Source organism: Haliaeetus leucocephalus, unplaced genomic scaffold, assembly GCF_000737465.1.
Source record: "Haliaeetus leucocephalus isolate CR32 unplaced genomic scaffold, Haliaeetus_leucocephalus-4.0 Scaffold351, whole genome shotgun sequence".
NCBI lineage: Eukaryota > Metazoa > Chordata > Aves > Accipitriformes > Accipitridae > Haliaeetus > Haliaeetus leucocephalus.
Window position 1 is genome coordinate 4,883,436 of NW_010972787.1, and position 25,845 is coordinate 4,909,280.

The 25,845-nt window shown below is 45.9% G+C and overlaps 1 protein-coding gene across 1 annotated transcript in view; it reads left to right on the forward strand.

The window, feature by feature from the left end:
* The first annotated feature begins 23,666 nt into the window (after positions 1 to 23,666).
* The window catches only part of PDX1 (pancreatic and duodenal homeobox 1), a 52,175-nt gene continuing 49,996 nt past the window's right edge, over positions 23,667 to 25,845 (forward strand). The window contains exons 1-2 of the mRNA XM_010572804.1: positions 23,667 to 23,939; positions 25,511 to 25,800. Coding sequence (XP_010571106.1) covers positions 23,667 to 23,939; positions 25,511 to 25,800 — 563 coding nt within the window. The remainder of the gene's footprint in view (positions 23,940 to 25,510; positions 25,801 to 25,845) is intronic.

The following is a 25,845-nucleotide window of genomic DNA, read 5'->3' on the forward strand; positions in this document are numbered from 1 at the left end:
ACCAGAGGGGTTAGCACACTGCTTTTGAGGCAACATAACTATCTAGCAAGACTGATATAAGGAGATGAAGTTTCACCCTGGCTAGAGTAATGCTGGTAGAAATGAAAGAGGTAAAGAGGCAGCACCTTCCCTGGTGCAACTGGAAGATAAGGGATCCCCAGCCATTTGCTTCAGCTCCGTGTACTACTGAGGTGTCATGACAATTTATGGCTGAAAGTTTGCCCTTATGAAAAACTTGGTGCAATACGGTTACAGTTATGTTTCATACCTTCCAATGAAATAGATATGCCATCAGCTGGCCCTCTGTGAGGTTGTGGCACTTGCTCTGAAATGTTGTAATCTCTAAGGTTACAAACGCAGAAGTAGGTGGAATCTGAAGTGCACTCATTTTTATTAGAGTTTTAACTAAGCTTTCAAAGCAAAATAGGTGAAACCATGAGCAGATGGTGTGGAATCACACATCTCTTGTGCAAATATCTAAGCTTTGGCCAAACGAATAACAGTGACACCAGTATTGTTCATTTGAGCAAACACATGGAAATATTTGGCTTGGACAAATGCATAGCAAATCATTTTAGCTTTTTCTAAGGAAATTTATCAGATTTGGCAATCAATCATCTAAGTTGACCAAGGATACAGTGTCTTTGCAATAAATGTTCATGCTTGTCGTCATTAACATCATTTAGATTTTAGACTTTTTCTAATTAAGAAAGGTTCCCACCAGCAACAGCAAAAATCCCCACCACCTCTTTCATTATCTCAGCTTTTCTTCCCTTTAATTACTATTGAGCTCCTGGCTGATTAAATTAGGGTTTTTAGGTCTTTTCTGAAATCTTAGGGAAATTATCTAAAAATCATGAAATCAATTCCCTTACGCTGTTTTAATCTTTTATGTTTTGGGCTCCAAGAGGGACGGGCGGACAAGTGCAGCCCCTCGGAAAAGTGTGCAGCACTAGACTGCTTGCCAGCCTTCTATTGCCTTTGTGGACCATCTGGGTCAATTTCCTTCCAACTAAATGAAATGCAAATAAAAATTCCAGCAGTTTTTCAGCTGCAGGCTGCCCAGCTGATTAGCATGACAGAGGCCGGGAGATGAGGCCTGACCCTGTGCACTTCCCCTCATCTCATTAAGTTGTAACTCTACCGTGGCTGCATTCATGGTGTTTATTGACGCTGAAAGGCGTCTTTATCCAAAACTAGCTAAATTCACATTCAGAGTTTTTCCATGAAGGCTTGCCTGCTACAGCATCCACATGAAAGTGAACCTATTGTAGCTCGGTGATGTGTCCTGCTGATTCCTTAACAATCTGAGCTTTCTCCAAAAATGTTAGATTCACAAGTTTAAGTTCCATTAAAAAAAACCTAAACCCCAAACATTTTAACAACTTCATAGTTTAAAATGTTAAGAGTATAAACAAGTTTCATTCTGGTGATGACAGTGTGTACTTTATAACTCATGCACGAGGAGACAATCCAGCCAAAGTACAGTAGCAAGTGGGCGCCTATATCATGTAGGACTGCGGACAACGGGGTATTATACTTATCCTCACATCCATCAGCAAGGAGAAGGATGTAAGATTCAAGGAGGCAACATCTTCAGCAATTTATAGTGCTCTGAGAGTCACAGCTGAACAATGGAGAGAAATACACCTTCCAGCTGCCCAGTATTTCATGTCTTGTCACAACTCTACATTAAAGAAAGGGAAATACTGCGGAACCAAAGTCTGGTGGAAATGAGCATAATAATGATTATGATCTTTTCACCTTTCTCTTGAGCACTATAACTAGCAGCCTAGCTGGATGACAGCAGTTGCATAGCTAAGACACCGCTGCTAAAGCTCTAGGGTGGACAGGTCTGGTGGGCAGCACATTTTCCCTGCTGTCATGTTTGAGGGCCAGGTCGGAACTAAGGTAGATGGACTGTTTCCAGGAGGCGTGGAAAGGAATAGCAGCTGCTACGGTTTTTGGAAAGGAATAGCCAAATGCTCACGCCCTCCCTGCCGTTTGGTCTACAGGGTGTGCACAGTAAAGACGAACCGTTCTCTTACGGGGCTCCCAGACTGCGAACAAGAGTCAGGGAGGGTCCAGCCCTGACACTGATGCACCCCTGGAGTCAAAGCCTCAGTTTTAATTATTTCTGCTCATGGTAGCCGGACTGGAAAAAGAGGACAGGGGAATTTCTTACTGGACCACTGCCAAGTCTCTCACGAGATGTTTCATGATTTCATTGGGAAGGAGAGGATGTGCTTTTTTTTTGTTACGGAAAACAGCTTTTTTCGCTTCCACTGTGCCAAGGCAGATATAGGTGAGCAAATGTAGGGCAGTCAGTCAGAGATCAACTCTTTGGATGAGGTCGCAAGAAGAAGTTACAGGGCTGTGAGCATCTCATTAAAGTGATTTATACCTGCGCAGGTCTAAATGGTGAAGTCAGTGCATAACACAGACTGGCATCACAGCCTGTGAGAAAAAATAAGGAAAAAAATGACATCATCTCTACTCCATTCAAAGGTCACATGGAGCAGAGAATGCTGAAGGGGATCCCTGTTTGATTATCCCATGAAGAAGAAATTCAGCAGTAATTTGCCCATGGTTCCTCCCTAGACTTTCCATCTCATGAGCTAATGGGTTCACTTTGCTTCATACAGACAGGCTTGGACAAACATTATCTTGCTCTGAGAAGCGATACACAATGCTTGGGCAGGAAAATTCATTTTTTAAAGTTCATGGTACATTAATGTCTTCCCACTGGGCCACAAGCTATTATGAACATTAAAATAATATTTTGGATCATTTCTCATAATCCTATTGGAGTCAGAGATGTTCTGTTAATTTCCATAGGGTTTTGATTACATTCTTTGCTAGTTTGGCTTAGTTAATTGGTGCCACAACTCCATGTAAAGTGGTAGACACCAACTGAACAAACATTTAAACACTTGGCTTTCCTGTTGCTCCAGGTAAGTGTTTGCAGGATAGATGAAAACCGCTCAAACGCATCATCACTCCCAGTTGTGTTGTTCAAGCAGGTTCTTTGTTTAGGGGCACATAAACAAGGGTTTGACTATAAAGGCTTCTACTTGAAAGTCAAGAAGGCGAATACGTGGCAGAGCAGTGGGAGCGTGATGTGTTTTGACCACTCGTGTTTCAGCTTTGTGGGCTTTTGGAGATATCTCCCTTCTGTATATTAGTTCAGCCTCATCAGTGACAGAATGCGGCTAAGGCTTGCCTGAAATCAGGAGTTTAAACCGGTTTAGTGAAACTGGTGGAAAGGCCTTGTGAACATCCTTTGTTTTAAACGCGCATCACATTTTGACTAAGGTTAATGAGGAATTAATGTCATTAAACCAAAACCAAAAAGCTTAAGCTGTAGTGAGAGTGACTTCAGTGCACCTTGCCTTCGTGCATGTAGATGAGTTCAAACACTTTGGTGTTTTATTAGGCAAGTTTCATGAAATTCTGCTTTTCAGAAGTAAAAAAGCATTTGGAAAAGCGACAGAGAATTACCTTTTTATCTACTCTGCTCTGATGTGAACTTTATTTGCTTCTGTGTTTGCATTTGAACTGATATGTTTTTTTAGCAGTTAAAATCTGAGAACTAACTGGTGACTTTCCCACCAGTGGCTATAACACGGCTTGTACTTGATGCATTTTGTTATCAGCCACGTCAACTTTAAAGCTAGCCTGTAATGTTACTGGCAGCTTATGAAGTATGTTTTTAAACAGCAAGTTATAGCTGCTACCTGTACAAGGAGTCCCACGATGGGTGGGAGCACACTCGGAGCAGCGAGGAGCCGAGTGCTCCGTTCCAAGGAGGCTGGAGGAAGGGAGAGGAATGCTGTGGATACACCTCACCGGTAGGCATTTCATATGGAACTATACACAAATGCAAAGCCAGAACTTTAAATTTCTGCCAAATGCACATTTGAATTAAAAAAAAAAAAAGTTATTTAGGATCCTTGAAAGATTTTGCTTTGGTAATTCAGCACATTTTCATTTTACAATTTATTTAACTTCTATAAAGTGAAAGCATTACAATAAAATGTTAGGTAATGATAAATATATGTGTTACAATAATACCAGTACTAGAATAAAAATATCAAGCCATTACATTTTGACTTTATCAAAATGGAATATTTGACAATATTATTAGTATGGATTAATAAAGTCAGGACAAACCACTGCAACTTCTTCTAACTGAAATTTTTTCAGGCTTGGTATCTTCCTTGGACACATTTTGACTTTGACAAAGCTGTCTTTATGATAGAAAATTGTCGTTAGGAATTTTCTTCCAGATTCAGTTGTCACTGTTATCCATTCGACAGAATATGGGAGTTTGGGGGTTGTTTCACTTGGGAAGGTGAAAGCACTAATTGTCGTGTTTTTTTCTTTTATGTGTCAGTTTATTTCTTTATGAAACAAGAGCCAAATATTATTTTTTAGAGCACAGCAGGAAAAAGAAAGGAAAGAGTAAAGAAAGAAAAGAGGAGAAAAAAGATAAACTTCGTTTATTTCAGAGGCTGAATTATGGTTGGAGCTGCACTTGTCCTGTAGATGAGAAGCAGAGCAACTACAACCACAAGCCTTGAGTCCAGGGTAACAGAAAGCAGAGACCAGATGAAAAGGAGCAGAGAGAGAAAAGACGTGGGGACACAGGGTCAGGAAAAGAGCCCTGTGTGGGGAGTCTGCAAAGGGACAGAAGGTCCTCATCTGGGTTACTTTCTGCCAGATCAGCACAGCAAATGGGACAGGCTGATCTGACAGCAGCAGCAAAAAAACCAGTGAGCTTCATCATTTGCCAGGTTTGGCAAACTTGATGAATATCTCATGATTTCTATTTTGCCTCAGTCCCAGTTCCTACAGTTCTGAGTTATATGATGTTCTCGGCTTGAGCTAAGAAACAACCATAACATGTTGCATCATGTCCAAATTGTAGAGGAGAGTTTGAAAAGGTGGCTGCTGTTGGCTAAAATACTGCAGAAACAAAAAAGACAAACTCAGGTTTATTATTACAGACATAATTTCTGGGAGCTGGACATACTATTCACTAAGGTCTGGAGCTCTCTATATTGCTAATCTTGAAGATGAGATGTAGCAGTGATGCCTACCCTCATTCTGAACCTGAAGAGCTTCCTGAACCAGCAAAGACACCGTCTTGTCAGGAAACCTGAACTAACTCCCCACCATACAGAAAAGGGAGTTTGCAGGTGTATACTTCACTGCAGTGGTGCTGATCAAAAGGAAGCATGCAACAGAAGACCTTAATGCCTCTCAAAATACATGGGAAAAAAGAAAGGAAAACTACGAAGCCAGTCTTTGAGTATTCTGGGGAAAAATGCCCAGCTTGATGGGAGATACTTCAGGGTTACACAGAGGAGTTCAAGAAACCTGCAGCAGGATGGCTGCAGAACGGGTTGCAGGCAGTGGCCAACAGCAGTAGCTCTGAGGTCCTGTGGCCTTGCAAAGCTGTTAATATAAATGCTCCATTGGCATTTCTTACATCTTGATCTTGAATCAGGCCGGCTAATGTCCTCGTGCTTGGGGACTGTTTTTATTTCCTGCTGTGTTTTTGAGGTCCAGATCAATGCAAACATGTTTGTTTGCATCAAACCAAACATACCCTGCCTGGGACCGCATCCAGGTTTCTTATTCCTCTGCATTCAACTTTGGCAGCCGTAGGGCAATGCTTGCAATGAATTGCAATTTAGCAATTCATGGGTCTGAAGTGCGCTTCTTTTGCCCTTGCTTTGCACAGAGTGCTCTTCAGTACGTACATGAGGGTATCAAGCCGTGCTCAGAGTTCATGGCAGCTTTACCCTTCAATGTGTGCCTTAGGCACAATGAAGGAGCAGAAATTCCCTTCGATGGTAGGATGTTAAGGCTCTTCTGCCCTTGTCTGACCCCTTCTGACCATCCTCCTCATCCCATTTCTCCTTACCACCCCGAATCACATTTTCTCCACATTTTCTCCCCATTTTGTCTCTTTTCAAGCCTCTTGTCAGTCATCATCACAGGCCAGTGACAACATTTCTGTCACAAGCTCCTCTCCAGCCTCGTTGGCTAAGTCCTAGACTCTCTGGTCCAGACTCCGTAGCTGCCCAGGCTATCCCATGTACCAGCTCACAGTCCTCACATCTCCACCGTACATCCAGTCCTGCCTCCGCAGCATCGCTGGCTCAGTGCCCTCCTACCCACCTCTTACCCAGTCCGTCCTCCACCCGGTCCTTCTTGGATGCAGCAGAGTGAGTCCACAGACATGACTGCGTCTCTTTGAACTTGTATCCCAGGACCTGGCCCTGTCTGGCCCTGAGGTGGAGTTAAGTTCGGTAAGTAAGAGTTGTTCAGCCCTGCAAAGTCTACTGAGCATGTCCAAAATGTGTTCCTTAAGAGCCTGGGGCAAAATGAGGTGATAGGTAATAGAAAGAGCAAAGGCATAATAACATCCCTTCTTTTCCTTCCTCAGGGGCAAATCCCCAGTCCTTTCTCCAAAGCACACGGTACAGCTTCACACCGAATAAAAATGTTGCATCAAATCATGGGCAGGAAAATGTATTTTTCTCAGAAATGTCCAACTTGCTGTTATTTGACCATGTGTAGTTACACAAGTTTGGGTAGTCCAAACTTCAGGGTTACAGGGCAGCGGGTTGACAAGAGGTAGGACCGAGGGTTCTTCAAAGGAGAGGTGCCAAGCAATCTGTGATATGGACGTGCCTATCAGTGAACTTTCCTGCTAGCAGGCATAGCAGACTGCATGCAGGACAGCACACTTCTTTTAATTTGTTGGGTTTGTGATGCATTCCACCACTGATGGGTTTTCCCCTTGGAGATCTGACTTTTGAATCTTTGCATACATTTCATAGGACCACGCTGCCGTAAATGGCTGGGCAGGAGGGTCACATACTTCTGCGTGGGGGTCTCACCCTGAGCTCAGTGTGAGTGGAGGCGTGCTCAGTACAACCCTCTCATTCCTAAACTCAGCACTTTCATTTGCTCCTCTTGGATCACTGTTGATTGCTGCCTCATCTCCATTTTTCTTCCGGTGAAGATTTCTTTTTTTCAATTGAGCTATATGCCATTTTCAGGCTGGACCTGGACCCCATTGATACGTACATTTATAGAATCAAAGAAGTTAGGGATTAAAAAAAACGCCAATATTCTAGGAATACTCTAGGTCATCTATCTGGCCCATTACATAGGATATATTTAATCAAATAAGATAAATTGAATCATTCAATTGAACAAAGGATGAGTCCTTTTTAAAGACACTCTGACTTTGTGGAGGACAAGAGGAACTGAAAGTTGTCTTAAAGGCTCTCTGTCTTCAGTATTCTCTCTGAGAACTGCTGCTGAATTGGCAATTCTGGATCAAGTAAAACAAACAAAAAAAATTTATAAACAAATAAGGATTTTTCTCCCCTCCTCCAAACTTGGCTCATTTTGTTGGTTTCACTGACCCACATATTCAACCACAATCTGAAGTGGGTATATGGCCTACCTGTTGCATTGTGCGATGTATGCAAATTGTCACGTGTAGCAAAATTAACAAAAAAATTATGTTAATATGAAAATGAATCAGCTCAAGATCGTTATAGTGCTCACCGTATGACCTCAGTATTGCATGAACCTATATATTTTCATAGTTTTTATATAGGATCTGTACTAATAATTCAGTATCATTAATTTAGTTATTGATAACGCAATGACTGATGCATGTTCTTAACTTCACGTGGAAGTTACCGCATGCTTACGCGTGGAGAGCCACGCACGTGCAGGAGAGTTTGCAGCCTTGGGTAATGTAACTGCAGTGTGGTCACGGTCATTGCTCAGAGGTGGAGCGTGACTCTGCCAGATGATATACGTGGTTGAGTTTTGAGGTGGGATCCTAGGGAAATGAGGTTGCCCTGCCGAGGAATTAGTTGCCAGAAGGAGATGCTTACCTCCCTCCACGAGCTACAGCAGGAGCCCAGCTGAGTCCTCTTGACTCCAACATTCCGGGCTGCCAGGGCTGGATGTGATGACTCCCATCCTTATGTAGTCAATGGGCGTGCCAAGTGTTTCTGGAGGCGTGTGAAGGAGGTTTAGTACCCACTATGTTTAGGTAACTGCCAGGTGGAGGAGAATGCCCCTGTACTTCCAGGGAATGGCTGGGGCCACCTTCAGAGGGTATCTACTGCGGGTTCCTACTTGGCAGTGAGGGTCAGCTATCCTTCCCCTTTCCAGCCTCTGCGTGTTGGAGATTGTATGTTTGGAGGTTTATTCCATCACAAACCTAGTCAGTGCTTGTTCTGCCAAGCCCGTGCTTCCGTGCCTTGAACTCCCACTCGCTGAGGTGCTTTCGCCACGTCAGGGCTCTTTACTTACCGTGCTGCTCTGTGCCGTCCATGGCCAACAGCCGAGACAACGGAATGGGCATTAGCAAAGGGCTGTTACTTTGATTTCACCTCAATCCTCTTCAACGCCTCTTTCCCTCCTGCCTCCCACTGCCCACACCACCCACCCCATCTCAGCCAGACCCAGCTCTGGCCCTGGTTGCTTTCGCAGAGCTGCAGGTTGCAGAGACGGGTCCCCTGTGACCGAAGCTGTATCAGCCGGCCACTGTCCTAGCACTCAGGCTTGAGGGCCCATATATCTTCAACATAGAAAATTCACTCAAAGGACCGATACAAACATGACCCACACTCAGCTAATCTCTCTGAATTTTTTTATCGCCCAGTTTTGGCACCTGTTTCTTTCCAAAGTCCAGGAGCAAGGTCCCAAATGTCCCACCATACCTGAGTGTCTGAGACCAAAGCTCAGAATACCTCAGAGGCTTTCTTTCCCGTGTTGCTCAGTATTCTTCACCCACAGCCCCTCGATGACCATCCGCGGAGCAAAGGCACAAGCTGTCGTTACCTACCAAATGGCTCTTCTTGCTCTCCCAGCAGAGGCACCAGCAAAAGTGCTCTTGTTCGCGTTCGGTTGCCAGCCAGCCCTTCCCATTGCCTTATCACAGACAGCTGATATTTCCTCTCCGGTCTCCATGAGTTTTGTCCATCAAAGCAGCAGCCAGTGTTATTTTATGATGTGTTGTAAAACTACCACGCTACCCTGAGTGTGCTCAGCATGGCTGCCTCATTTATCACTGCTCAGCCTTCACACTGGGACATCATCCATCACTGCCTCTTTAGAGCTAAGAGTCAGAACCTGGTCCGTATTGCTGCCATAGCCCAGAGTCGTGTGAACACTCGTCAGCAGGTCCCTTTGTCCTCAGGCTTTTTTTTTTCCAGGAAATGTGACTTCTTCTTAGATTTAGTTCCCAACCAAGAGTCCAGAATAGAAAACCAAACTTCAAAATTCAATTGACTGTGCCTAATGGAGGGGGTTTTAATGTGTAGCCTTTGACCCTTATCTATTATTGATGGAAATAAAGACTTTTTTTGTTCCATATTTGAAGTTAATGGTAAAAGAAAAATTTGGAGGTTTTAATTTTTTGATTCTAATAGTGACCTCCATGTCCATTGTGAAACCATGAATAATCACTGCTTGAGAAAGGCATTTCTATGAGCAATCTAGAAAGTGGACAAAGGAACCTTTGAGACAGTTTCATACGCAGAAAAAAAGCTCAAGAATATGTTTGTGCCTGGTTTTCTTCTTGTGCTATAGAAAGGCAAGCATCCTTCCTTTTATTAATTGCATTAATGAATTGCGTTGCACTTATGTCCTTATCTCTCACAAAGCTGTTCATTCTATTCTAATGATAAAACTAATAAGCAAAACCTGTAAAATGTCAGTCAATGTAAAACCTGTAAATTCAGAGCCTTCTCCTACTCCTAGCGTCATCAAAGGTAAAAATACCATTGATTTTACCAAGTCTGTATAGTAAAGTGAATGTATTGTACTAGACTTAACATGGAAATGGGTCTTCAGTTCTTTCTGTGCTTTAATACCTTGTTCTTCAGTGCTTTCCTACTTCTGGGTGCACTGCTTTCTCATGGATGAGGAGGTTGCAAACATGACTCAGGCTCCTCATAATTGTCTCTTTGGGATTTAGCCTCCTGCGTTGGAAGAAACATCGTATTGTGTGCAGCTTGTGGGGCAGTTGTCCTCTAAGAGAAGCCATGGCACATAGCAGCAAGCGTGTACTCTGCTTCACGCTCTTCTTTTGGAGATGACTCTTCAGAAAAATGACCTTCCAGGAAATAACCGCAAATGTGCAGGTATGGGGGGACAGGCCATGCACTGACTGTGGCTTCCTCTGCTCCAGGACTGATGTGTGCGTTTTGAAAGTCACACTCATGGTTGTCAGTGATTTCCCAGCAGAGAAAGTTGAGTTTAGAGCCCCAGATCCTTGTTATTTGCTCAGCAAAGTGGTCAAAACCTGGACACCTATCAGGAGTAGAAAAAACAGTATTTAGGTTTTAGATGTACTGTTCTTCCATTGTAGCTCAGCTTTCCATCCTCTTGCTAACTTGGAAACAAAGTCACAGGCTCAGCATGGTGAATTTGGGTGGCCTGGCTACTGAGGATGCGCTTGTCCCCACGGGTGGATGCCCTTCGCCTTCTGGGGCTGCGCCCACCCCAGCAGTAATACGGCGTAGTAGGGGCAGGTGTGTAGCCTGAAGCCTCTGGTGCTGTGACCCCTTCTTCTACATTCATTTTCAGATGAGGGGCTCTATTCTGAACAAGCTTTGGAGTGGTCCCCTAGATCAAATGTCTCCGCTCTGCCTCTGCTTTGTTGCTTCTCGAGGGGCCAGTAATGGGTTCAGAACCTCGTGTCCACATTTACAGGTTGTAGCCCACTTGGTGTGCCCGTTGGGCAGAGCTTCCCATCTTGCTGTTCTCCAGAAAGCACCTGGCTCACACGCACTCAAGCCCTTCTGTCGAGCAAGCCCGAGTGTGATAAGAGGAGATGGTCGGGGGGTTGCTTCAAAATAATGCTATTGCTCCCTACAGAAAAGCTAGTGTAAACACATCCTAAGCAAAATATGTTACCTGACATGAGCTCTGACCTCAGATTTAGTTGCAGAGGACTTCCCCTGGTCTGGAGGCCCCCTAAAGTGCTCGGCAGCTTCTGCTGTTGCTGTTGGCACTTTCAGGACACGGGAAGGATGGTTGGACTGTGCTCCAGGGACCCCCTGATGTCAGACTGGGAAAAAAAGCTTTGTGAAGATGAACCATGAAGGGGAAGGAGGATCAGAGACTTCTGAACCTTATTCCTCATGCTGGTGTGGAGAACAGGGTGGACAACAACAAAACACTGGAAAGCATTGCAAGGTGATAGGTATTCAAAAACTATTGGAAGCAGTGGCAGTTCTTACACTGAGTTCAAAGCACAGTTGAGCAGGAACCTGAAGCTGTGGTAATATTTAAGAAATAAAGTTTAATTTGAGACAAGGAAGCATAGATGTAGCAGTTTTTTCCCCTTGTAAGGACCCACAGCCTCTCAGCACTGGGCCTGTTGGGAGGCTGAGAGGTGGACAAATGCCAGGAGCCATCCACCGTGCCCAACTGCCCAGAGGCTGATGTGAAGCAGTGACAGAGCAGGTACGATATGCTGGTCTGAGAAAATAAAAAAAAAGGGGGGGGCTATGCATTGTGAACAGCAACATTTTTATGAAAACTTTTCTATTTCTTCCAAATTCACCATTTTTAAAAAATGTCAAATGAATGCATTATTTTTTTTTGATGGATGTTTCTCATGTTTGGGTGTTCACTGTGTCCTTTGTTAGTTTTTAATTCTAATGAAAGATGTGCCTCTCTCTCCTGAGCTATTCTGTGACACTCTGCTGGGGACATTTTTCCATGACTAAGGGAGAATTTCTCTTGATTATTACCTCATTTTTACTATAAAATTATAAATTGTAAAAATCCTATTTGTTGAAACTGTGAGGAACATGATAATTTAAATATCTAGTATTTTCAGATGCCATGAAACTCTTCAGAAGGATGTTTTTTTCTGCAAGAAAACATAATCCATAAACTCCGATTGGAGAAAACTGACGGTTGCTCTTCTCTCACTCTGTCCAATTTACAGAAGTGCCAGCTTTCATTTGAAAGTGATGATGGGCACATGGAGAACAGTGGTGAGCAACAACCAGCTTGAAAAAGGGAGGTTTGTGTTGGTTGGGGTTTTTTTGTGGTGGGATATTGTAAAGCTATACTGAAAAATGCACCCATCAGCAACGGTGGTAGCACCTCTGGGATAACATGTTTAAGAAGGGGAAAACCCTGCTGCAGAACAGTAGCTGAGGAGAGGAGTGAGAAGATGTGAGAGCACCAGCCCTGCAGACCCCCAGGTCAGTGCAGAAGGAGGGGAGGAGATGCTCCAGGCATCGGAGCAGAGGTTCCCCTGCAGCCCGTGGGGAAGACCACGGTGAGGCAGGCTGTCCCCCTGCAGCCCAGGGAGGTCCACGGGGGAGCAGATCTCCACCTGCAGCCCGGGGAGGACCCCACACCGGAGCAGGTGGGTTCCCGAAGGAGGCTGGGACCCTGTGGGAAGCTCACACCGGAGCAGGTGGGTTCCCGAAGGATGCTGGGACCCCGTGGGAAGCCCACACCGGAGCAGGCTCCTGGCAGGACCTGCGGATCTGTGGAGAGAGGAGCCCACGCTGGAGCAGGTTTTCTGGCAGGACTTGTGACCCCGTGGGGGACCCACGCTGGAGCAGTCTGTGCCTGAAGGACTGCAGCCCGGGGAGGGGACCCATGCTGGAGCAGTTCATGAAGAACTGCAGCCTGTGGGAAGGACCCACATTGGAGAAGTTCATGGAGGACTGTCTCCCGTGGGAGGGACCCCACGGTGGAGCAGGGGACGAGTGAGGAGTCCTCCCCCTGAGGAGGAAGGAGCGGCAGAGACAACGTGTGATGAACTGACCCCAATCCCCATTCCCCGTCCCCCTGCACTGCTGCAGGGAGGAGGTAGGGAGAACTGGGAGTGGAATTGAGCCGGGAAGAAGGGACGGGTGGGGGGAAGGTGTTTTAAGATTTTATTTTATTTTCTCATTACCCTACTCTGACGTCTAATTGGTAATAAATTGAATCAATTTCCCTGAGTCGAGTCTGTTTTGCCCATGATGGTAATTGGTGAGTGATCTCTCTCTGTCCTTATCTCAACCCACAAGCTCTCATTACATTTTCTCTCCCCTGTCCAGCTGAGGAGGGGAGCGATGGAGCGGCTTTGGTGGGCACCTGGCATCCACCTTTCCCTCTGCCCTCTTTTAGACAGCGTCGGTGTTTGTTCCTCACGGGGGGCAGCGGAGCTGCTTTTTCCTTCTCCTCTTCATGGCTGTGAGGGGAAGAACAGTGAGATATTTGTTGACACACGAAACATTCAGCCACCAACCATTTCTGTCAAGTCCCCAGCATTAACAAGGATACGTTCGCTGTTACGTTGGCAAATACTAGAGGTTCCTATCTTTTCCTGAAGCTAGCTTTCTAGTCTTCTAACAGTTTTACTATGATTTCAAGAGTCTTTTCACTGGAAATATCACATTTACAGGAGACTGCGCCACCTAGGTCTGCTCCACTGCACAGATTGGCTTCGATGCTGGTCTGGAGTGGGGCTGGCGTGAAGACCCTCATCATCGAGATGAAAACCAAATAATTTATACTAATTTCCTAATGCCTTGCTTGGACTGTATTCTTGTAAATCTCATGCCATGGTGCTTTTAGTGAGATGGTGTGATGAGTGGAGCTGCGTTGCCATCCTCCCAGGGACAGGTTACACAGGTACACTCACAGATTTGGGACTAATGCAACCAAAGACACCCAGGTTTCTCCTCTGACCCATCAAGCTCTGGATTGTTCCCTTGTACTTTAACACAGATAGATATCTCATGGTAAAAAAATTACCCTATCTGTTTTGGGGTTCTCTATCCTCTTCATTATTCATTATTTTATAATTTTTTTGAATGCTGTGCTAACCAGAATACCTTTCTGTGGCTTTCACTTCTTCCTAATTTGCTGTATTTTATATCTCTACCTTAAGTATATTTCCGAGCAAGTGGGTGCTAAAATAGGTGAGAGATCATGATGTACCAGATAAGTTGCTGGGAACAAGCTCTCCATGTAGGAGAAATCATTTGCCTCAGTAGCTAAAATGCTGCCACAGGCATTCAATGTTAAAAATTCCACCATGTCAGCCTGCATGCTGAATTAAGAGAGAGGGCACAAAATAATGCAAATGCATCAAAAGGTTTTTGTCTTCTGCTCTTCTTGGACACATCTCTCCAATCTGCATAGAAGAAGGATGTTTGCTTGAAAAAAATGCTCTTTTTGACTAGTATTTCAGGAAGGACGTAATTCCCCCCCTTCTCTGGGCTCAAGAAGAGTAAAATCATCTCCGATTTGATTTACATTTGATGTCTGAGCTGCTCCAGGATCGCTCAACCTGAGAGAAGAGCTGCAACATGCTGTGATGAAGTGTCACAGTGCAGGCAGGTTGCATTTCAAAATGTTGTGACATTGCACACATTTCTCTGTCTGTTTTGCCCAAAAATGTGAACTGGGCTGCTACTAGTGGTGAAATGACACATAAAGAACCCAATGCTCTGAGAAAAGTCAAAACTTTATTAGTGATTTTTTTGTTTACACTGTTCAGGGACTTAAATAGCAGGAAATAGTAGGGAAAATTTATACTGAGGGCTTCATTTATGTCTCACAACAGTTTTTCATAACTCCACGACTTCAGGGCAAAGGGTAAATTGGCATTGTCACGGTACCAAAAGACCTGCAAACCCACAGAGATGTGCACACGCGTGCACATTCAGCTGTCCCAAGCCCTTCTCACGAGCCCTCGTTTGCTGGTGCTTTTTTTGACTTTGTTTTTCAGGGATAGGGAAACATTTGTAATGACTTTGACTCTGTGTTAGCAGCCTTCAGCAGGCATTCAGTCTCCTTCTGGCCGTGCTTTACGTTGGATTAGCTGTCAAGTCTGCAAAGCACTTTTGGTATCTAATTTAGATTGCAAACACCTGCAGCAAAGGAGCATCTCATTTATGGACAAGCTTGGGACAGTCCTGAATGGACAGGCACAACACACACGTACTCTTGTGCTCTTTTTCCCTATCACACACAACCAATACAATAATTCACTCAGAAGGTCTCCTCCCTTCAAAGGGAGATTTTACTACTGATCTAAATCATGTTACTCTATGAAGAGGCAGAGGAGCCTTTCTGAAATATGTAACGACACAGAAGTTATGGAGCTGTCACCACCACGGACACGTAGCTCGAGGGCTCCTGCCTATGGAGCGTGCTGCTGAAACCCCGCCGGCAGGCACTGCAAAGCCACCGACCCCGGCACCTCCGAGGCTGTCCCTGAGCAATGCCCTCGTCCTGCCGCAGCTCCTTTCGGTGTGTGCTGCACAGCGACGGCCACGGGACGGACAGGAGATCCCCTTTCACAGCCATGCACAAACACGTGAGAAAAAGAGGCAGTGGAGAAAAGTTCAGCAGGAGAAGCCGAGGGGCAACGAGAGGGCTGCAGCCCCCAGCCCAGTGCAGGACCACCATGCGTGTCGCTTGTTCTTTGCAAACTGGGGAGAAACAAACGACTCTGACCCCGGCCTTGGCTCAGGATTGCTGATCCCTCCAGGGATGGCTTGGGAAAGCTCAACAGGGACTCCTGGAGAGCCTCTCCAGCCACCGTGGGCACGGAGAACTGGCCGTAAACCTGTCAGATATTTCCTCTTGCTTTTAAAATCCAACTTGGATGAGCTTGCAAAAAGTTGGTTAACCCAGGCTGTGCAGAAGCACGTGTGATGGCCCTGGGGCAGGGACAAGGCCAGGGCAGTAACAGCCTGCAACTGCAGCTGGATTCACCTGCAGGTCCTCTCCAATTCTGACACACCTGGGGAGCAGAGCCAAAGCCCCAAAGTCTGTGAGAAATAAATCCTGTAGCTTTGCTACCCTGGGAGAGACACGTATTTGCACTCACTGTCTGCCTCTGTGTATGTGTGGGTGGATAAAAAAATGTTAAATGCTGTGAACTCTACCCAATGGGATGCTGAACAGCTGTGCCTCATGGAAGTTCTGCTAATCCTGTATATTCAAGTAACTTTTCACATTAAGTACCATAGTAAAGCCAAAAAGTACATGCAAGCAAAATTATGAGTAATCAAGCCTAAAATTAACTGCCCCAAAATGTCTAAAATAAGGGAGAACCGTAGGATTGCTTTCTCCCTGTGGAAGCACTCAGGGTTGCAAATGATTTGGTTGTTATCTCTGCTGAGAGAAGCCGAGCTTCCCTAGGCCAAAAATAGCACTCCGACCGAAGCGCGGCTGGACCAGCTGATGAAAAAGTTGGTACCCTAAAACAGATCAGCCCAGGCAAATACCCTGGGCAAATGGAAGAGAGGGCACTGCAGCTTCATGAAGAGGATGATGGTAAGGCCAAGACTTGTGAGCTAGAGACAAAATGACTGCTATACCGGAGAGAAGCAGCATCCAGGCTGGCCACAAACTCCTCCAAAGTGCCGCTGCCTTTACTCAAGAGCAAGATGCTTCCTATACTGAGAGATGCTGCAGGATCCTGCCCAGAACAGCAAAGCAAATTGGGCTCAGGAGCCTTCCTTCACTGTCTCAGCTCCAAAAAGGAAGATCTAGTTTTGAGGCCATTGGTGGTAAAAAAACTCCCACCCCTTCTGAAGGGAGGAGGATCCTTCCTGACTTGAGGTTGATGATACTGCAGGAAAAGAAGAGATTTGATGAAATGAAACATAGCAAGTGCCCACAGGAAGAACGAGATGGAAATTCACGGCAGACGTGCTCCAGTCTGTTTTTCTTGCGGTAGGACAGCTCATGTGGTAAAGGGAGTAAAACTGAAAACACAAGTAGGTTTAGTGCCGTTTTTTCCTTGCTCTGGGTAGCAGAAAGGCTGCAGAGAGGATTCTGCACGGCACACCTCCTGCCAGGCCCAGAGGTGGCCAGGGAGAGGTGTCTATGTGATGACGATACTGGTGAGCATTTGCCAGAATGGTTAAGCTCCTTTATGTGACCCTGCTTTCTCTGTTTGGTCAAGCCAAATCTGTGGCTTTTGTAACGACAAAACAGCTGGAGGACATGTATTGCCTGTAGTTTTACCCTTCAGACATTGCCATAATAACGATGTTCCGCCTGCAGAGTCCCCTGTTTTTTCCTTAAGCAACCTGGCCAGGATACCACCTACCAAAGAATATCTCCTGGGTGCTGTGTACATTAAGTGTACCAACGAACAAACCAAAAACCAGCCTGAGGTTCTGCCACCCTCCCCACTTCCAGTCCTTTTCCAGCTGTTTTTACCCATGAAGGAAATTATTGCAATATTTGATCCAACCTGTCCTGGTTTCATCTGGGATGTAGTTAGCTGTCTTCCTAGTAGCTGGTACAGTGCTATGTTTTGAGTTCAGTATGTGAAGAATGTTGATAACACTGATGTTTTCAGTTGTTGCTCAGTAGTGTTTAGACTAGAGTCAAGGATTTTTCAGCTTCTCATGCCCAGCCAGGGCACCTGACCCAAACTGGCCAACAGTGTATTCCATACCATGTGATGTCCCATCTAGTTTAGGAACTGGGAAGTGGGGGGGCAGGGATTTTCGCCGCTTGGGGACTGGCTGGGGGTCGGTCGGCGGGGGGTGGGCAATTGCCCCGCGCATCATTTGTACATTTCAATCCTTTTTTTACCACTGTTGAACTTTTATTAGTGTTATCATTATCATTATTAGTCTCTTCTTTTCTGTTCTATTAAATCGTTCTTATCTCAACCCAGGAGTTTTACTTCTTTTCCTGATTTTCTCCCCCATCCCACTGGATGGGGGGGGAGTGAGTGAGCGGCTGCGTGGTGCTTAGTTGCTGGCTGGGGTTAAACCACGACAAACCTTAGGCAAGAAAAAAAGAACAAGTGGAAGTTGGGTTAAAATCTCTCAAGACAAAAAAGGCATGGTTTGTGCAACTGCTGAGTTTTTTTTAATTGGTGCTGAAGACTGGATCTAAGTATTTCTTTATCTCTGGGCACAATTGGTCTCCTGACATCTGTAGAAATTTCTCAAATTTCTCTCCTCATCTTACTTGATTGCAACATTGGTTTTCCCCCAGCCTGTTCTTTATGGCAAGATTAATTTGTCATTTCATTTTATGTGTCTGCGGTCAAGACAGTAGACTCTCCTAATCTGCAGCAGACAAAATGCTGTCCTCTTATGGCATATTCTTTTTTTTTTTTTTTTTCCCCTAGCCCTGTGTCTGGCCAATGCAAAAGATTTGGAGAAGATACTATCAATCCTGTTTGTCCTCCCTCCTGATTTGGTCTTTTGGTGGGGAAGACTTCATTCATCCAGACTCAGACCTGTTCTCTCACACTTTTGCATGAAAAGCTATTAGAAGAATTGCTCCATTTACTGAGATAGTGATCTGGCTGAAGAGAAGAAAACAAAGACAGCGAGTGAAGGTGGTGATGAAGAAAATGGTAGACGTTCTGAAGAAGTGGAGTAAAAGGACAGCATCCAGAGGAAGAGTGAAGTTGGAAAACTAGAGGGAAAAATTATAAAATACAGCGTAAAGGGAAATGCCTGGCTAAAATCTAATGGATCACTGCAGTCTCCCAGGACACATTTTTTAACACACAGGTTCTAGTTCCCATACTCTGGGACAGGAGTGGAGTTAAAGGGCTCTGACCTCAGCTATACAAGCTGCCAAAGGTATCAGAAAAGAAAAGAACCAAGCGTAGAAGTCAAAAGTGGGAGAAGCCATGGAGTAGAGGGGCTCCTCACAGCCTGCTCCTGGCTACCACAGTGTGCCACCCCATGGCTTCTGGAGAGTCCATGCTCCAAAGAGTTGCAGCTTCCATCCATGAGAAAAGGCAACAGCTGAGACAGAGCAGTACAGACAGACAGCACAGTGGACACCTGCATCTGGGTTAGGCATTTAGGGATTCTCTGCAGTGCCAGACAGGTATTTCTGGTGGGATTTATTTCATTTTAAGGACTTATGAAGTAAGTCAGATGAGTCCCTCCCTGCAAGTACCTATTTCCCCTCACTGACTACAAAGGGAGTCAAGGGTGACCAGCTCTTATGTAGACTCCCTCCTTTTAAAACAGCACATTCCCTTTAAGTCTGTAATAGGTACAGCAGAAGGTAACACCCTGAGAGGAGTTTATGTACCCACAGTAGCACTACATGGAGAATAAAGTTTGACTAAGATTATTCCATTTCTTACAGGGCGATAAAGAATATTTGGAATGGCTGCCAATAAGCATTTATACTGTCACAAATGTATTATCTCACATGTGGAAAGAAATCTAGTGTATCTCACCCTCCACACACTGCCAGAGGTCATTGACTACTGTGTGTGTACTTCAAACACTGAAAAAGAACTAGACTGTTCTTTAAGAGATTCTAAACATTTTGTAAATTTGTCCTTTCATAGGCAAGCATTTCACACAAACTGCAAGAGTTGAAGTTCAAGGGTCTGACAAGCTCTGTGGGATTCCAGAAGTCCACAATATCCAACTTGTGTCTTGGGGTATGCTGTCTTCCCCTTGAACTTCACTGGCATAAGGCCCATAACTTGGGATAAGGTCTTTCATAGAGCTATCAGAGCACACAGCTTTGGGTTATCTTCCCAAAACATAAGACAGCTCTGCTTGGGATCATATGATGGACAGTATCTCTGAAGCACGATGGAGGGAACCACCTTAGCCCGTGATGGGAGGGACTGGGGCATTAGACTAAAGCCAAGAAGTGATCTCCTTCAAGAGAAACTTTGAGCCTTCTTGCTCATGCACATCCCCAGTAGTAGCTCAGCTGTGATGCTGCACACCCAGTGCACAGGGCCACCGGGCAAGAGAGACTTTGACGCTGCTCTCCAAACGTGGAAGATGAAGATCTAACAGCACAAGGGTGTGAAGCACAAGTCAGATTTGTGAAGTTCACATTTTGAGTAGGTGACTTCCTAGGCCTGTTACGAGCCTAGGACAGGCTATAACAACTACAAATCCAAACTTTGTATGTGTTGGGTCATTATACTTACAAAACCAAGGATATGGAAGAATGAGGTTCGGAGGTTTTGCTTGCATTTGAAATACACACGAAATGCAATGCCTTCACACCTGTTCATCATACACTGACTTGGATATCCATGTTGGTGGGTTTTGTTAACCTGTGCTTGTTTTGTGTCTCTAAAAAATATTCTGCCGTGTACTGGAAGATTTCCATGCAAATATAAGGAAGTCAACAAATGACTGTGCTCAGTTTCCAGGAAATTATTTCTATAAATTGCTACAATATGGTTGTGTATGGCTGTACACACCCATCCTATACACTTGATGTATTGATTGATATATTGAATAATATATAAGTTCAAATCCAGATATGCAGACACAAACACATGTAACCTAGTACGTTCTGAATGCTCTACTGTATTCAAAAGGGGGGTTTAAGTCTTCAAAATGTAATACAAAGAAGAAAATTATTTTGTCAGTTCAGAGTGTTCCTCTTCTCAGTCTGCTGCCAGGGCTGGTAAGTTAAAGGAATTAACATACCTTGGTAAGGTCTGCTTTACACAAGCTGAATAAACATCTAAGATAATAATTTGACATTCGTGTGTGATAAACACTTGAGGAACATGCATTTGCCAACTTGAGGAACATACGTTTGCCAACATCAGTGAAGGAACCAAGCTACACGGTTCTCATCTGGCACTTTCAGGCTCTGTCTCTAGGCCACCAGCAGTGGCCAGGAAACCCTGCTGCAGGCAAGCAAGCCTCCCTCTTTTCTCACAACCCTTGCCCCTCACCGTGCACAACCTCCCAGCCATTGATCCAAAGCAAAACACCCTGCCCCATTTGCCGTACTCCTCCTTTGGCAACACTCATGGTGTGTTTCTGCGTGTGGCTTGTATAGCAGCATTGCAAAACCATCTAGGAAATGTCTTCTGTGTGTTGGGGAACTCTGACTGGGAAGTTTAAGTTCTGACAGTCTTCCAAGCAGAGTTTAATCATGAGTGCCTTTATTGACTCCAATGTCTTCAGCTCTTTGGTATTCTTTTTTAAGTGGCAGGGAAATTCTGCTTTTTTCCTATCAGCTTCCTGTAGAACTTCACTTCGGAGAAGTTGAAGAAAGATCTTCAACAGTGACTCTAACAGACCTTTATTTGTCTCTCTTCCATCACAGAATGCACTAACCAGATGTGTCATTCAGCAATAACCACAATCACTGCAGAACCCTCCAAATCTGCCAGTCAGGGGACGAGAAACCAACACTGAAACCAGTGTATCCTTAATTCCAAGTAGACATGCTACAGATCAATATGGCTTGTGGAGTACTTGCTACATGAATGTGATTAACACCTGCAAAGAAGTTCATCAGGCTGCAGAAAACAGATACAATATAGTCTCTCACCGTATGAGATGACAGAATTTCCCCTTGGATGTTCTCAAAGAGCCGACTGACAACCTCAAAAACTTTCAGTTTGTGAAGGACTCTGCATACATAAAGGTGAGAAATCTGGAGAAAGGAGAAGATGACAATGAAAAGTGGCTGGGAAACAGGGTGGATTCTGAGGTTGAAGGACCATATCTCTAATGATTTAATAATTTAACCAAATCTGCAGAACTCATATCCAGCTCCTTTTTGTAATTCCTTGGCTTCATTACTCTCAAGTACTTCTTCATCCTGTGTGTCCTTTTGTCTTACAAGGGCACCGGCAATTTGAAATGTGGTCTCTCTATAAAAGCAAAAGGCTATTTTAAATTGTGTATTTTACATGTTCCTACTTTTCCTATTACTTTTTCACCATTTCTGTCCAACTACTTCTTTGACAGCTCCTCCTGAGTGAACGGTCAAAACAAGGAGGAGAAACAGAGCAGCAAACTGTCTTCTTAGAAGATGATTACAGGATTGCCTTATAGACCCACCCTGTTAGCAAGCAAGGGGCCTGAAGAAAAGCTGAATGGCAAACCTCCACCCTAGATATCTGCTGTTGAAAGTGATCAAAGGAAAAAAACATAGGTCCTGGAAACAAGCAGCTTTAGTTTGATCCTCCTGTGGCACAGGTTTTACTGGTATAGAGTAAATACTGCCTTGTGATGGAAACTAGATGAAACTGGATGAACCACGATGGAAACATAGCAGGGCTGCATGGTGAAGGCCACTGCTGGTAGGCTACCAAATTTATACAATGGTAAATTTGGAAGGAATTGATAGATAAGACAAGAGCTGAAGGAAAAAATAGGACAACTTCATGACAAAGGAAGCTGTGGTTTTGCCTTTATTTTGGATGAACTGGAATTAAACACAAACCTATAACCTATGTTTCTGGAAGCCCTTGCATTGTGGATCACTGGAGGCCAGGAGTAAACCACAGGATTATCACCCTACACTTGTCCTTTTCCCACAGAATTCCTTAGATTTCCACTACAGCCACTACTGTTACGGCTGTAGATGGACTTCTGGTCTGATGCGATGTAACCTGTGTTCAGGCTGGGTTTTATTTCTGCTTCTCTGATGGTATTCACAGACAGTGCAAAGTAGATCACTGAGCACATGATAAAAAGTGATTTTTTTTTCCCCTGTGGTTACTCAGTACCTGTGTTCTTCTCACTGTCTCACTGACTGCTTCCCTTCCCTGAACCCTGGCTTTGAGGGTGCCAAACATTTCCAGCATTTTGCCGAAGTCGGTGCACAAAATACCTGCTGCAGTTTTCAGACACTGAGCTTCACATAAACGTAGAGTGACACGAGCACTCCACAAGCATCATCTTCTGCTGGTCCCACATAGCTACCGGCCCTCATCACTTCACCTAGGTGGTCCACCTGCAGAATGGAGCTTGCTCTGCCTCTCCTCTGAGATACTGTAGAATTAAACACTGCAAAAGTGGCTGGTCATGCAGGCACTGTTGTGTCAGTGTGCAAGATAAGCCCAGGAGGGAACATCCATTCTGTACAGAGTACAATTTGAGTCAGGAGCCAAAATCAACATGTTTGGGGGATCTGTTCATGCAGTTAGTCCTGTTCAATGAAGCAAGAGACCAATGAGGAAAGTACAGCAGCCACAAAAATCAACTTTGCTGATAAAGAAGTGATTTTTTAAAAATATTTTCCAGTTACTCAAGTAAACTCAGATTCATCCTGTGGACAAGTTAATTAAAGGGGTGCACAGGTCTGCTCCTGGGTGTGTTTGTCCAATGTAAAAAACCACATTCTTCTTTGGACAATCCACCGCACGGTGTGTGGCTTGTGGTTCAGTATTGGCTTTGATTTACGTTTTGTTATTTCTCATTAGAAAATCACTTCTCGGACCAGGCTGGGGAATATTACAGTCACCCACAAATCGTCAGCCCTTCTCAGCTACCAAGGACGTGGTCTCCTTGGAAATAGTGGTTCCATCCCACCCTAGCAGGATCCCATCCTCACCTCCCCCTGCCCCCAAACTAACGCACCTCTCCATGCTCTCCTTAGGGATTGATGGCGTGCGTCACCTCCCACCCCCCAAATATTAACGGCAACCACCCGGCCTCGTCACAAAAGGCAGTGGCTGGTCCCTCAAAAGGATGAGGGACCTCTCTCCAGCCGATGCCCATCCAGCTGTCCCCAGGCAGTGGCGGTGTGACTGACACCTTCTCCCCTGGCAGGCAGCGGTGGCGGAGCCCCCCTAGCCCCCAAGGGGGGACACAAGCCTCAGTCAGTTCTAAGGCTTTTGCCCTTCTCTCTCCTTCATCTCCCCGATGATAGCTGACCCCCCCTCCACTGAGAGCCCCCCCCCAACTGATGGGCACCCTAATGCCTCCCTCTCCCCATCCCCTTTCTCCGGCCAGGGGGGTGACAGCCAGCGCAGGACGGCAGAGCAAAACCAGGTCCTGGCGGGGGTCAACCCCACCGTGCCGGGATTGGGGTCCCCCCCGTACCCCCCCGGGTCCCCCCCCGAGCCGCCGGCGGCTGACTTGCCCCCGCTCCCGGTGCTGGTTTCGTTTAGCGGCGATCGCTTCGAGACAGCGAACGTACGAGGTGAATTTCCCCTATTAAAAAAAAAAAAAGGGGGGGGGGGAGAGGGGAGGCTGGTTTAAAGCGCTGGGATTAAAGGTCTGTGCTAGTTTCAAGCGCTCATAAAACGGCCTGAAGGATGCTATTTTGCTGCAGTCTGGGTTATTTCAGCCCACAGTTGCACAACAAACCATTTAAACATTTCAGCACAAAACAGATTCCATTGTTGGGCTGCACATTAAAAAGTGTTATTCGCTTTGAAGTTTTTGTCTAATGGCTCTAAACTGAAAGAAAATGTTTTCCTATTACTTAATTCAATCATAGCGAAGAGGCTTGGTAAAAAGCCCACGGATTTTGCCCAAAGTGTGACAGAGTTCTCTTTGTGTTTGCTTATCCTCTGCTGTCACACACTTTAATTCGCCTCTCTTTATCTGGCATTCAAAACTTTCTTCAATGACATTCAATAAGGTCCAGCGGCTGGAAAAAAAAACTGGTTATTTTTTTGGATATTCTTTCCCAGTAGCTTTGGGCTTGGTGTGCATTCAGGAGCTGTTAACCCTTTGCCTCCCTGCGGCTCGGAGCCCTGGGGTTCAGCCCCTGGGCAGCGGGAATCCCTCGGGCTGAGGCTGAATCCAGCCCCCCTCGGTGGCTGCCCACTTCTCTGCGGGGAGAGATGCCCCTTCCCCGGCGCCAGCTCCGGCGGAAAACGTTTTAAATTGCCAGGTCCTTCAAAACAAAACAGAACAAAACAAATCCAAAGCCCATTAACGCTTTCGGGGGAAGGACACTTGCAAATCCTTTCCAGACCATTCCGGGAGCGAGTTTTTACAACCATTCGTTTTTGTTCGCTCTGTATTTTTCGCCATTTATTCGTGCACATTCGCACATTTCTAGGCTCGGGCATCAACAGGATCTCGGCAAAACTCCCATAGATTTCAGTGAGAAATGCCACTCCAGGCAAGAACAGCCTCCGCACAAGCCGGAGGCAGGGGAGTACGCTGCTTTTAAGGCTTTTCCTTCCCTTCATTTAAAAAAGTCTATTTGGTTTTCAGGCGGGCAGGTTACTGGAGGCAGAAATCTCCCCACGTTTTGACGGGAGTCGGCGGGTGCGTTTGTCCTTTTTTTTTTTTTTTTCCCCCCCCGTATATTAAACGGGAAGATGGGGGAAGAAAACGTACCCGGAGGAAATTTTTTATTATTTTTATTATTATTATTTGTTAGCATTCTTTATTCACCTCCGGGGAGCCCCACGCCGAGAGCTGCTGCGCGGCGAAGCGCCGGTGCGCGTTAGCACCGAGAAACGCGCAGAAAGGAGCCGTGGACCCCGCTGGAAGTTTTGCAGATCCCTGTGCTCAGAAATGCAGACACAGCCGGTGTGTTTAAGCTAAATCTCACGATACGGAAGAAATAAACCGTTTCACTGTCGGTCCCCGTAATCCCAGGGATTTCCCGGGGCAATTTGACGCGGTGCGGGGACGGGTCAGCGGGGACGGGACCGGGACCGGGACCGGGACAGCTAAAAGCGGGCAGAGGGACGAGGTGTAAAGAGGTGCGGAGTGTACCGAGCCCCCCTCCTCCCTCCCGTTAGGCGCTCGCCGTGGGTGCCACCGACACGGATCAGCGTCTCGGGGTTTCTCTACCCGCACCAGCGCACCCACGCTGCCTGTGGCCCTCCGCCGTCGTTTCCCCCGTGCCCGGGCGCCCACGCCACGCAGGAACGGGACGGGTGCGGCTGTCGGCTGAGCGGCGGCTGGAGCATCCCGGTAACCGGGACTTTCGCCCGACGGCGGCGAGAGCCGTGAGCGGCCGGGTCCCGGCACCGGGCTGGGAACAAAGACGCGGGGCAAGGGACGGCGGTAACGGGGACGAAGCAGCCCGGTGGGGGCGAGGGGAAAGACGGAGACCGGCCGGGCTGGGGCGGGG